Source organism: Chrysochloris asiatica, unplaced genomic scaffold, assembly GCF_000296735.1.
Source record: "Chrysochloris asiatica unplaced genomic scaffold, ChrAsi1.0 scaffold00234, whole genome shotgun sequence".
NCBI lineage: Eukaryota > Metazoa > Chordata > Mammalia > Afrosoricida > Chrysochloridae > Chrysochloris > Chrysochloris asiatica.
In genome coordinates this window covers 4,637,744-4,650,394 of record NW_006408752.1, presented here as the reverse complement: position 1 = coordinate 4,650,394, position 12,651 = coordinate 4,637,744, and the positions used below count along the sequence as shown (strand labels likewise).

The following is a 12,651-nucleotide window of genomic DNA, read 5'->3' as shown; positions in this document are numbered from 1 at the left end:
AACAACAATCAGAAATGGACAATAATACACTGAAAGGGCAAAGGAGTAGAACTGAAGAGTTAGAAACCAGAACTAGTGAGCTAGAAGATCAATCTCTCAACACCTCTAAGACAGAAGAGCAACACAAAAAAAGATAAAAAAATCTGAAGAAGGCCTAAGATTCATGTTGGACAACAAGAAGAGGAGTAACTTAAGAATTACTGGCATTCCGGAAGAGGAAGTATCTATCATGCAAGTCCACAGAGAAGATAGTTGAAGAGCTTCTGCAAGAAAATTTTCCTAACATCCTGAAAAGTAAAAAGATGAGCATTCAAGAAGCTCAATGAACTCCAGGAAGAATAGACCCTAAAACACAATCACCAAGACATATGATAATCAAGCTCTCCAAAATCAAAGATAAGGACAGGATCCTCAAAGCAGCTACGGAAAAGAGAAGTGTAACATAAAAAAGGCGAGCAAATCACATGAAGCTCGGATCTCTAAAAAGAAACCATGCAGTCAAGAAGGCAACGGGCAGACACATATAAAACTCTGAAAGAAAAAAACTGCCAATCAAGAATCGTCTACCCAGCAAAGCTGTCAAATAAATATGATGGTATAATCAAAACATTCCAAGATAAACAGAAGCTAAGGGATTTTGCCAAAGCCAATCCTGCTATGAAAAACATCCTAAAGGAAAGTCTGCGGACTGAAAACCAACAAGAACACACAACAACTACAGAATGATGTATGTGCCAGCATCACCCTGAACTCAATCGACAAATGGAAGAGTCAAGAACAGAATAAAATTCTAAGAACAAAGGATGTGGGAGGTCAGTTTATGATCAAAACAATTACAATGTGAAAGAAGGTAAACAGAGGAACAGAGATCCAGGTGGTGGGAAGGTCAGGTAGATTACAGAATAAAACAGACTGTCTTAAATAGAGGAAGGAATTAATGGAATATAAAGTAACCACAACAATGGGGTTGGGGTGCAGGATTTAGTTCGGGTGTTGGGGAAGGCAATACAAGAAGGGAGAGGAGGAGGAAGAACAAGATAGATAGGAGAACACTGAGACAGGTTTGCATGTCTTAAGTGGGACAGAGTTAAATGTTGATGTATGCTCAACCTTGGAACAACAGGGCTCTGGGATACAGGGATCTAGATATAGCTTGAAGTTGTTGTTGTTAAGTACTGTGGAGTCAGTTCTGACACATAGTGACCCTGTAAGAGGGTTTCTGAGGCTGTAAATCTTTAAGGGATCAGAAAGCCTCATCTTTCTCCCATGGAACGGGTGGTAGTTTCAAACTGCCAACCTTGAGGTTAGCAGCCTGATTCGTAACCACTAAGCTACCAGAGCTCCTTATAGCTTGAAGAGGGGAAATACTAGAATGCTTGACTGTCTAATGAATATTAGTTTCCCTTGCCTACTATTGTAAAATAGGCACTTGAATGGGATAGAAAGGAATATTGGGAAACATGATTAGAAAAAACTTGTAAACCCATCTTCAGGAACACCTAAAAGGGCCCTAGAACTTGCCCAGTGAAATAGGCCTCTTGCAAAGCCTTTATAGAGTATAGGACCCTAGTTGGAATCCTGAGTCCCATCCAGAACCGTATGACGTGGGACATTCCCACTAGAAAGGACAAGCAGACCAGCCTGGAACAGGTAGAGCGACAGAAGATACATCTTCAAAGAAAGATCATCAGGAAAAACCCAAAACAAAAATGTCAGCATGACTGGCTACTACAAGAATAAGCAAGCTGTTCGCCAGGAAGACATCAAGGTAAGCAATAAAGTTCCTTCAGTACAAACTCCCCTCTTAAGACTGAAACTCAAAGGGAACACACACACAAGCATGTAAACTTGCTGGTGACCACACTGGTCTATCTACTGGTGAATGGAAGAGGTGGAAAGGCAGCAATGAAGAACTGGGCTGAATTCAACTACAGTCCATTGACTCCCATTGACCTGGAGATGAGAAAGAGAAGAGGAAGGGCTGGTTGGTCCGAAGTGTGGTGAGACCTGAGGACACTTGAGCCCATGGACAAGGACTTAGCCACAGAGGGCTAGAGCTGACAGTGAAGCATCCAGCTCATATGAAGTAAGGGGAAATGCACAAGTACACCCAAACTTGCAGACCTAGCCTTGATGGCTTGATAATCAGAACTCGAGTAGAGGAAGATTGCAAAAAATAATAGTAATAATATATATATATTTTTGTAAAGGAAACAAGGTAAATTGCTACAATTTGATGTACATGACCTACATGATGTACATGACAGAGCGGTAGTTACTCTAAATACCAACAGAGAGGGAAAGAGTCCTCACATCAAGTATCAATGCCATCCGCTCTGTACACAGGGTAGATAGGGACGGGCAACTTAAGACATTGGCTACCTAACATGAGGGGGCAATAAACGCACAAAGTGACTGGCTTACAAGGTTTCAAAAGGGAGTTTAGTGTTAGAGTATGGTGGGAAAGAAAGAGTCCCCACTGAATAGCTGTCATCTTGTCTAGATGGGTCTGGTAAAAAGAGATGGGGATATGATTTGTATGATTCAATAGTGGATAACTGTTTTAATTGCGACTGTCACAATTGTAAAGGTAGAAATTTTGTAACAAAAACAGGGGAGTGGTTAATCTTACAATCCAGAAACAGAGGACCCTAGGTCCATCAAGGGAGAAGCGCACAGGCAGAATGCAGGACCTTATCCAGAGAAGCAGCGATGCCAGAGATGGAGGCAGAGATGGGGGCATGGAGAGAGGGAGCAGCTGAGGACTCTAGATTTTTGGAAGAGCTGGTGGCCATGAGGCACAGTTGCAGAATGTGCCCTTTGGAGATGTAAATTATTATATATGCCTGAGTGGGTTTTTTTGTTTTTTGAAAAAAGCTAAAGTGGATAGGGAGAAACACTGTTAACTGATGGTACACAGAGAGGATTATAATCATTGTAATGAAACAAGGTATATGATTTGGTGAATATAAAACCAATTATCTGCCCTGTAAACTTTCATTCAATCCACAGTAAAAACCTTAAAAAAGAAAAGAAAAATGATGTATCTACTGAATCATTGTATTTCTTATATAAAATATAATATTAGCTTTTGGTGGCTTTCCTCAAAACTTTTGTTTTTAATTGTTCTATATAAAATGCATTATTTGGCAATTTCCAGAAGGAGGACAAAACAGATGTTGAGATCCACCAAAAAACCGTTACTTCCATTAAGCGGATTTTGACTCAGAGTGACTCTCTGGAGGACAAAGAACTGCCCCACGGTGCTCCAAGGCTGCAATCTTTATGGAAGCAGACTGCCACATCTTTTTTCCATGGAGTGGCTGGTGGGTTCAAACCACTGTTCTTTTGGTTAGCAGTGAATGCTTTAACTACTACACTGCCAGGGTGCAGGATACGCACTGGACAGCTAACCAAAAGGTCAGTGGTTCAAACACACCATCCGCTCCTCAGAAACCCTATACAGGGTCACTATGAGTTGGAAATGACTCAGTAGCTCTTAAAAACAACAAAAGCAGAGGATGAAATAAAGTTAATAGGAACCAATTTAAATTACAATGCTTCTGTCTGCTTTGGTGTTTGAATGACCTCTCGAGTCATGCTCAGCAAACTTCTCTTACTTTTAAGATGAGGCACTTAGATCACTCTCATACCTGATAGTCTCAGCACAATTATAATCACACATTTTCCATTTCCCTCCTCATTACTGTCATGGGAAGCTCTGCTTCACTTTCAGATCCGTTAACTGATAGAGATGCTACAAAGTATTTTAATTAATTTCAGTATATTAGAAGCTTCTTTTCTAGATGTAAAGTGTGCACAAAGAAAAATCCACTACAGATCTATACTAAATACAGTTGCTAGATTATATTTTTCATTCAGATTCTTGCCTGCACACAGTTCTGCTCTGAATGAGCTGAATATATCTTTTGAACACATGGTATTCATGAATTAGTCATAAATTCCTTGGATCTTTTGTGACATTCAATTTTTTGCCAAATTTTAAAAAAGTCTGAGTCTGAACAATATTGGAATCCTTGGGGGGATGGGAGAAGGTATAAGAAAAAATCTTTACCTTGTGTGTTTGATAAACGATGATTGCATTATCAGCTAATGTTTCCACCACATGGAAGTTCTCTATAGTTGCTGAAATGAAGAGAATAATATTAATGGCCAAAAAATATGGATTACTTTTTCCTAGTGATGATGTCACCTGCTAAAAGTCATTTATAATACAAAGGGACATTATGGTAAAACGAACAGAAACGGACCCCACTCAGGCTAAATCCAAATGGAAGGTGGTTAACGCACGTAGGGTTATAGACAGTGGCTGTGATGCCCATCACCAGGGAGTCTCATGGTTTGGGGCTGACAGCTTCTTCCACAGCAAGAAGCAATTTTAACCACTACTGTAGTTGTTGTTGTTAAATACAGTGGAGTCGGTTCTGACTCATAGTGACCCTACACAGGGTTTACGAGGCTGTAAATCTTTACGGGAGCAGAAAGCCTGATCTTTCTCCAGCGGAACAGCTGGTAGTTTCAAACTGCTGACCTTGAGGTTAGCAGCCCGATTAGTAACCACTATGCTACCAGAGCTGCTTAGTACTCAGGCTGAAATGATGACCCTTCCCTATAAGCCCTAATTTACTGAAGCTGAATATAAACTATTCTACCTAGGCTTTTGTTGTTGTTGTTGTTAAGTGCCGTCTAGGTAACCATATTTGTGAGAAATATATGTTAACTGCCAATGACAAACATCTGTGATGTTCAGAAATAGATGGATTTTTGAAATTGGTGTCTAAGGAGAATATGCTCATGCCAACAATTATGCTAAACTAACCATAGGAGAATTCATCTGGGACTTATGGAAACAAAATAGTCTTAAGTTGAAAGTTGAAAACCCAAACCCTATTGCTATTTAGTCAATTCTGACTCATGACGACACTATAGGCAGAAAGACCTGTCCCATCGGGTTTTTGAGGCTGCAATCTTTATGGAAGCAGACCATTGCATCTTTCTCCTGTAGAGCAGCTGGTAGGGTTCAAAGCATGGAACTCCTGATTCGTGGTCAAGTGCTTTAACCACTGCACCACCAGGACACCTAAATTAAAATGGTAGGGACTGTGGTTGTGTGCTGTCAATTTACAGGAGATTTAAAGTGGTAGGACTCTCACTCCTGTCCCATCCCCCAACAAAACTAAACAAAACAAAAAAACACACTGCAAATGAGTTGAGTCCAACTCATAACCACACCATATAGTGTTTTTGAGTTTATAAATCTCTATGGGAGCAGAAAGCCTCATCTTTCTCCCACAGAGCAGTTGGTGGGTTTGAACCACTGACTTTGTGGTTAGCAGTCCAGTGCTTATCCTATAGCACTGCCACAGTAGACAATAAACCCAGTGACTATGCACAGGGTTTGTGAATCTGTAAATCTTTGTAAGAGCAGAAAGCCTCACTGTTCTCCCTCAGAGCAGATGGTGTTTTTGAACTACCAACATTGCAGTCAACAGTCCAGTGTTTATCCTACAACGCCACTAGCGTTCCTTTAGACTAGACAATAAAACATAACTTTTCTGTTTTAATCCTGTCTGACCCACTAATTAGCAGTATGGCCTTTGATAAGTTACCTCTCAGACTTTATTTGATTTGTAATGTAAGATGAGAAACGCTGATACCTACTTACCTCAGCATTCAGAATTACCATGCAGCAGACCAAATGACTTAATACACTGGAAAGCATTTTCAAAGTCAAAAGCTTGACTTCAGGCATTAGCAGTTCCCTATATGATACTTCAGAGTCCTCATGTGGCACTGTAGGATAAGCACTGACTGCTAACCACCAGGTTGGCAGTTCAAACCCACTAGCCGCTCCTTGGAAAGCCTATATAATAGGGTCGCTAATAAGTCAGAGCCAATTCGATGGCACTCAACAACAAACAACATATGACAATTCAGAAAATCTCTACATTGATTTCATAAACCAGAGATTAGATACAGAACATGGGGTTGAATATGAAACTCAATTTAAAATAATATTTAGATTACCATGTTAATTGAATTAACATACTAACAGCAGCTTACTTTCCCAGTCATTGCGAACATCCACATTCCAGAAATAATTGCAGACCTCGTGTCCTGTAACACCTTTAACTGCATGGGTAGCTTTCAAAGGATCCAGAACAATCCCGTTTTCTTCAACTTCTCTTCTGTATACCTAAAGAGGATACATTTAAAAACCAAAAATTAAATACCTACAGTACAAATTCAAAGGCATGCTTACATTTGATTTCAAATTTAGTTGTGTTTCAGAATTTTATTTATGAAAACCTACTTGTGAAATAGTCTGCTAAAAGAAAAACCAAACAAATTTGTTAACAGACAACAAATGAAAAATATTTAAAACTATAAATCCAAGGTAAACTTCAACTATAACAAGCATATGTAATGAATGACTAATTGCTATTTTGAGCTTTTAATAAATATGTCACAGAGCGTGCAACATGGCTAAAAACGGCCATGTAAGCCCGGTTAGACTATACTCTCCTTAAAGATTGTTGATTCAAGTCTGCTTTTTCAATGTTATATCCCCAGCATCCAGAACAGTATCTGAAACAGAATAGGTGTACTCACATGTTTGGTGAAAAAATTCTAAATTCAGATCTATCTTGCTTTAATACTAATACTTGCTTTTATATTAATGCTTTAAACAACAAGCTTGTATACTGAATAAAAGAAATTATTTAAAAATTTTCAGGATTGCTGTTTTAAGGAGCTCTGCAATAAATTATTTTGAGATATAAATAAAACTCATGGGAAGAACTAGCTCTCAATTTAAAGAGTGCCTACAGGGCCAGACAAGGAGCTCTGGTAGCTTAGTGGTTATGAATCAGGCTACAAACCTCAAGGTCAGAGGTTTGAAACTACCAGCTGCTCCGCGGGAGAAAGATGAGGCTTTCTGCTCCCGTAAAGAGTTACAGCCTCGGACACCCTGTACAGGGTCGCTATGAGTCGGAACTGACTCCATGGCACATAACAATAAACAACAATAGGGCCAGACACTTTCAGGCATTCTCACGTACTTTTTCTCTTTTACAATCTTTCTCTCTCTAAACTATCTTCTCCTACACATTTATTCTAAACTCTTGACTCCTCCCCCTCATGCTGCACATAGGTATTAAATTTATTATTTATCTATATGATATCCATATGGAGTCTCTGAATGATACAAACAGCTATGTGTTTGAGTATTAGCCAAAAGGCTGGCAGTCTGAATCTACCCAGAAGTGTCTCATAAGACATGCCTAGAGATTTGGCTCTGAAAGCTTACAGACTTGAACACTCTAGGAAGCAATTTTACTCTGCACAAGTGAGGTCACTGTGAATCAGAATCTTCTCGATGGCAACTATTAAGGACATACAACAAACAGCTGGATCTTTCTACTGTTGCTAATCTATTCCACGTGGCTTTCATCACATTACATCCAATACCAAGTAAGCTTCTTGGACTCTTCCTAAAAGGATCTCCCCTAAAATGCTACTTTGTATAGCGGCTAACCTACTGCTACAGACAACAGGGGGTTTCTTTATTCTTCCTATAAACTAGCCCCAGGTTTTATCACTCTCTAAGGCAGGAGTCCTGGTGTGGCGCTGTGGGCTAATGCGTCAGACTGCAAAGTCGTTTGAACTGCAAGGTTGGTGGTTCAAGCTCACCAGCTCCTCCTTGGAAACCCTATACAGGGTCACTATGTGTCGGAATCGACTCGATGGCACTTAACAACAACAACAACAAAGGCAGGTTATAGAATAGGTAGGCTTGGATCAACTCTGCTACTCTATGAAGAGCATGCATCTTGGTCTGCTTTTGAGGTCTGCTACTGTGGAGAAGGCCTGTGAATGTCCAGTCATGTCAGAGATATGTTTAATTCTAGGGTAATGTACTGCAAGACTGTGTGGTTGTTGATCTAAAGCCCTGCTCTCCAATCAGCTTACCAGAACTATAGCTAACATTTTGATATCTCATTTGCCTATCTTATGTCTTATATCTCACTTGCTAGAATAATTCTAGACAACATAGTTTATATGAAAAATCCTAAATCAGAAATTTGCTTTCAAGTATTGCCCTTTGGCACAATACTATTTCCATTTCCAGACACAGTTCAAATGTTCCTCCTCAGCGTCAAGTATAATGAAATTGTTTCAAATCTCAGAGAGCTCTTTCTTTCCCAATTTTCTTTACTAGTCATCTATACTCTCCCTTCAATATATCCTCAAACGTAGAGAGTCCTATTAAATACTCCATCCTTAGCACGGGTAGCGTAGTGGTTACAAATCGGGCTGCTAACCTCAGGGTCAGCAGTTTGAAACTACCAGCTGTTCTGCGGGAGAGAGATGAGGCTTTCTGCTCCAGTAAAGAGTTACAGCCTCAGAAACTCTGTACAGGGTTGCTATGAGTTAGAACCAACTCCACGGTACATAACCACCAACCAGCATCCTTAGCACAGTGGCTTTGGTATTCAAAACTTCACCACTGTTGATGCTGCTTTTCAACCTATCTCTGGACTTCTCCATTTCTTGCTCTTACTCTGTTTTCTTATGTTTAGATATGTGAGCAAGAGTTGCTGACCCAATGTTCAGATCTCAAAAAATTGCAATGAGAGAAAACACCGCCCAGCCCAGTGCTATCCTCATCATTGTTATGTTTGAGCCTATTGCTGCTGCCACTGTCCCCATTTCTCTGGGGGCCAGGGGTCTTCCTCTTTGTTGCTGACCCTCCAACTTATCAAGCATAAGAAAGCTATAGGTCAAAGGTGGTCGTGGTGGTCGTGGTGTGCCGTGACGTTGGTTCCGACTCATAGGTCAAAGAGAGAGTTGAAAAAAGAAAAAAAGACATCTGGGCACAACATTAAGTATATAAAGGATTGTTGCTGTTGTAAAAGTGTCATCGAGTTGGTTTCAACTCACAGCGATCCTGTATAGGGTTTCCGAGGAGAGACTGGTGGGTTTGCACAGTTGACTTTGTGTTCAAACTGACCTTGAGGTCCAGTGCATTATCCTGCAGTACCACACCAGGACTCCATATAAAGGATGTAACAAAATTAAAAATAAATAAGCAAATCAGAGGCCAGGCCATCAGCTAAATGTGGCCTGTTCACATCTAATCATCAAACTTTTACTTTCTCCATAGTCTAGGCAAAATAGAACAGTTTGCAAACAAATCCACAATATGATCATGAAGAAGTTTGTAAAAGTTAAACCAGGGAAGCAAAAGAACATTTTTTTTGTCAATATCTGATGTTTCTTTGATGTAATTCCTGTTTTAAAATTTAGAAACACTATCCTTATTCATTTTTATTCACGGAGCCCTGGTGTGTCACTGCTGGTTAATGTGCTGGAACTGCAAACTCAGTTTGAACCTCAAAGTGGGCGGTTCAAGCTCAGAAACCGTATACAGGGTCACTATGAGTCGGAACCAACTTGAAGGCACTCAACAACATCCTTATTCCTATCAATAATAATGGTAATATTTTTGCAACAGAGATGCAGTCAAACCTATAGCTTTTCTGCATCGATCCTTAATTATTCAGTGGAAATTACCTTCATTTCTCCTTCTTCTACCACCAACTGCCAATTGGCATCGCCACCTACATCCTGTAATGAGTAAGTCATGTGGTTCTGTACCATCTCTTCCACCTTGAAAAGAAAACCAAAGACACACATAAGAGCCCACATCCAACTAACAGCTATGTCATAATTTCTTTAACCTAATGGATTTCAGTTTACTTCAGTTCAGAAATGGGGCTTTTAAAGTTTAATTATTAAAAAAAGAAAAAAGAAAAAGAAATGGTGCTTTTAAAAAGCGAAGCAACAAAATGCACAAAGGTTAGTAGGTTTTATACAGTGCTGTAGGACTTTAGCCCACATTCAGATATCCAGGTTAATGACTGGAGGGGGAAATTCTGGACGAAGGATGCTTAACTCAAACAACATACACTGGCCTGTTTATCAGGTGCAAAATAATCATTTTCTGGGAAAAAAGTTCTATCCTTTACTATAAGTGGAGTCCAAGTATGGTGGCTGCAGGAGACGCACTGGACCATTAATCAAAAGGTGGGCAGTTCAAACCCACCAGTCGTTCCTCGGAAACCCTACACAAGCTCAATATGAGTTGGAACCAACTCGACAGCACTAACAATTACCATAAAATGCTTCCTTACAAAGATAATGTCTCAAAGCATAAAATGATAGAATACTAAGGATAAAAATGGCATGCGGAGACCATCTAATACAGTGACCCTGTATTTCAGGCTACACAGAGGTTATCAGAAAGCTTGTTATATGTAAATGATTTCCCTAGAAAAGGGTGACAAAATTTTCCTTATTGTACTTCTCTTATCATGAAAATAAGCCAACCCCCCCACTTATTTAATTGGAATTTCATTATTCAAAGTTCTTGTAGGAACAATCCTTATAATAAGCAAAGATTGACAAATATCACTTTTTAGTTTACTCTTTCTTTTGCTCAGACTTAAATGAAACCTCTGCTTCTATTTTTATAGACTTTTTGTTGTTGTTAGAACAGTTTTTGGTCTTTAGTGTTTAATGCATCAAATCTGTTCTTCAGATGATCTCTAAATTCAGGTGGGATAAATTCAAGGTCATATTTTGGCTCTCGTGGACTTGTTTTCATTTTCTTCAGTTTCAGTTTGAATTTGCATATCAGTAATTGATGGTCTGTTCCACAGTCTGCACCTGGTCTTGTCTTCACTGATGATATGGAGCTTTTCCATCTTCTCCTTCCACAGATGTAGTCTATTTGATTTCTATGTGTTCCATCTGGCGAGGTCCATGTGTATAGTCGTCTCTTATGCTGTCTAAAGAAGGTATTTGAAATAAACAAATCATTTGTCTTGCAGAAATCTATCATTCGTTCTCCAGCATCATTTCTATCACTAAGTCCAAATTTTCCAACTACTGGAACCTCCTCTTTGCTCCCTACTTTTGCATTCCAGTCACCAGTAATGAGCAATACATCTTAATTGCATGTTTGATCGATTTCAGATCGAAGAAGTTGGTAGAATTCTTCTATTTCAACTTCACTGGCTTTAGTGGTTGGTGCATACATTTGAATAATAGTGGTATTAACTGGGCTTCCCTGTAGGCACATGGATATTATCCTATCACTTATAGCATTGTACCTCATGACTGATCTGGATATGTTCTTTTTGATGATGAATGCAACACCATTCCTCTTCAACTTGTCATTCCCTGCATAGTAAACCATGTGGTTGTCAGATTCAAAATGGCCAATACCAGTCCATTTCAGCTCACTAATGCCTAAAATATTGATGTTGATGTGTTCCATTTCATTTTTGACAACTTCCAATTTTCCCAGATTCATACTTCGTACATTCCATGTTCCAATTTTCAATGGATGTTTTACAGCTGTTTCTCTTCATTTTGATTTGTGGCCCATTAGCAAATGAAGGTTCTGTGAGCTTTTCTCTACTTGGAGAAGGCATTTTTTTTCCCCCAGTCGCATTCTGAGTGCCTTCCCAACTTCCAGTTCTGTATCTGACAATGTTTCTCTGCTATTCATAGAGTTTTCAGTGACTAGCGACTCGGAAGTAGTTTGTCACTCTTTCTTCCTAGTCTGTCTTTGTTTGGAAGCTCATCTGAAACCTGTCCACCATGGGTGACCCTGCTGGTTATTTAAAATACCGGTGGCATAGCCCTCAGAATCACAGCAATTCAAACCACCACAGCATGACAGACAGACGAGTGGTGGTTGTGTGGTTGCTGTTAACACGAATCTCCTTGCGCTACGGCCCTTAAGTCTGGCTCAAAGGTGGGATTTCCGTCCTAGGATGTCGCGTAAGTCAAGAGTGCAGCAGGGGCGACAGGGTTGTAATGAGACGTTTTGAGCTCTGCTTGTGGGTCTCTAAGTTGATCGAGGTTGTATCATCTGCTTATTGCAGGTTGTTAATGAGTCTTCCTCCAGTCCTGATGCCACACTCTTCTTCATCTAGTCCAGCTTCTTAGATTATTTGCTAAGCATACAGATTGAGTAAGTATATTTTAAAACATTTAGTAGTCTCTCCTTGCCCTGTTTGAAATACCTGTCTTAGAATATGTGCAGGTTTCTCATGAGCACAATTAATTGTTCTGGAATAGCCATTCTTCGCAATGTTATCCTTAGCTTGTCATGATCCACACAGTCGAAAGACTTTGTATAGTCGATAAAGCATAAGTAAAGATCTTTCTGGTATTCTCTGCTTTCAGGCAAGATCCATTGGACATCAGCAATGATAACCCTCATTCCACATCTGTCTGACTCAAATTAAAAGTTCCACAGTTTACCCAGGTCTTCTTCAGGCTGGTGATTAATTGTGCTTTTCTACCGTCTCTTCCCACAAATGTAGTCAGTTAATTTCTGTGAATTACATGTATAGAGTCATCTTTTATGATGTTTAAAAAAGATAATTCCAATGACTAAATCACTGATGTTGCAAAATTGTCATGTGATCTCCAGCATATTTCCTATCACTAAGACCGTATTTTCCAATAACGGATCCTTTGTTTCCAATCTTCGCATTCCAATCACCATTTTTTAAAAAAAGTCAATTCCTGTGTTTCCTAGCTCAAACTGTA

The 12,651-nt window shown here is 39.6% G+C and overlaps 1 protein-coding gene across 2 annotated transcripts in view; it reads right to left on the bottom strand.

Moving 5' to 3' along the window:
* The window catches only part of COL4A3BP (collagen, type IV, alpha 3 (Goodpasture antigen) binding protein), a 190,204-nt gene that overhangs the window by 14,485 nt on the left and 163,068 nt on the right, over positions 1-12,651 (bottom strand). For both annotated transcript variants that reach the window (XM_006873295.1, XM_006873296.1), the window contains 3 exons: positions 9,598-9,693; positions 6,085-6,217; positions 4,076-4,146 (listed from right to left, as the gene is read on the bottom strand). In XM_006873295.1, coding sequence (XP_006873357.1) covers positions 4,076-4,146; positions 6,085-6,217; positions 9,598-9,693 — 300 coding nt within the window. The remainder of the gene's footprint in view (positions 1-4,075; positions 4,147-6,084; positions 6,218-9,597; positions 9,694-12,651) is intronic.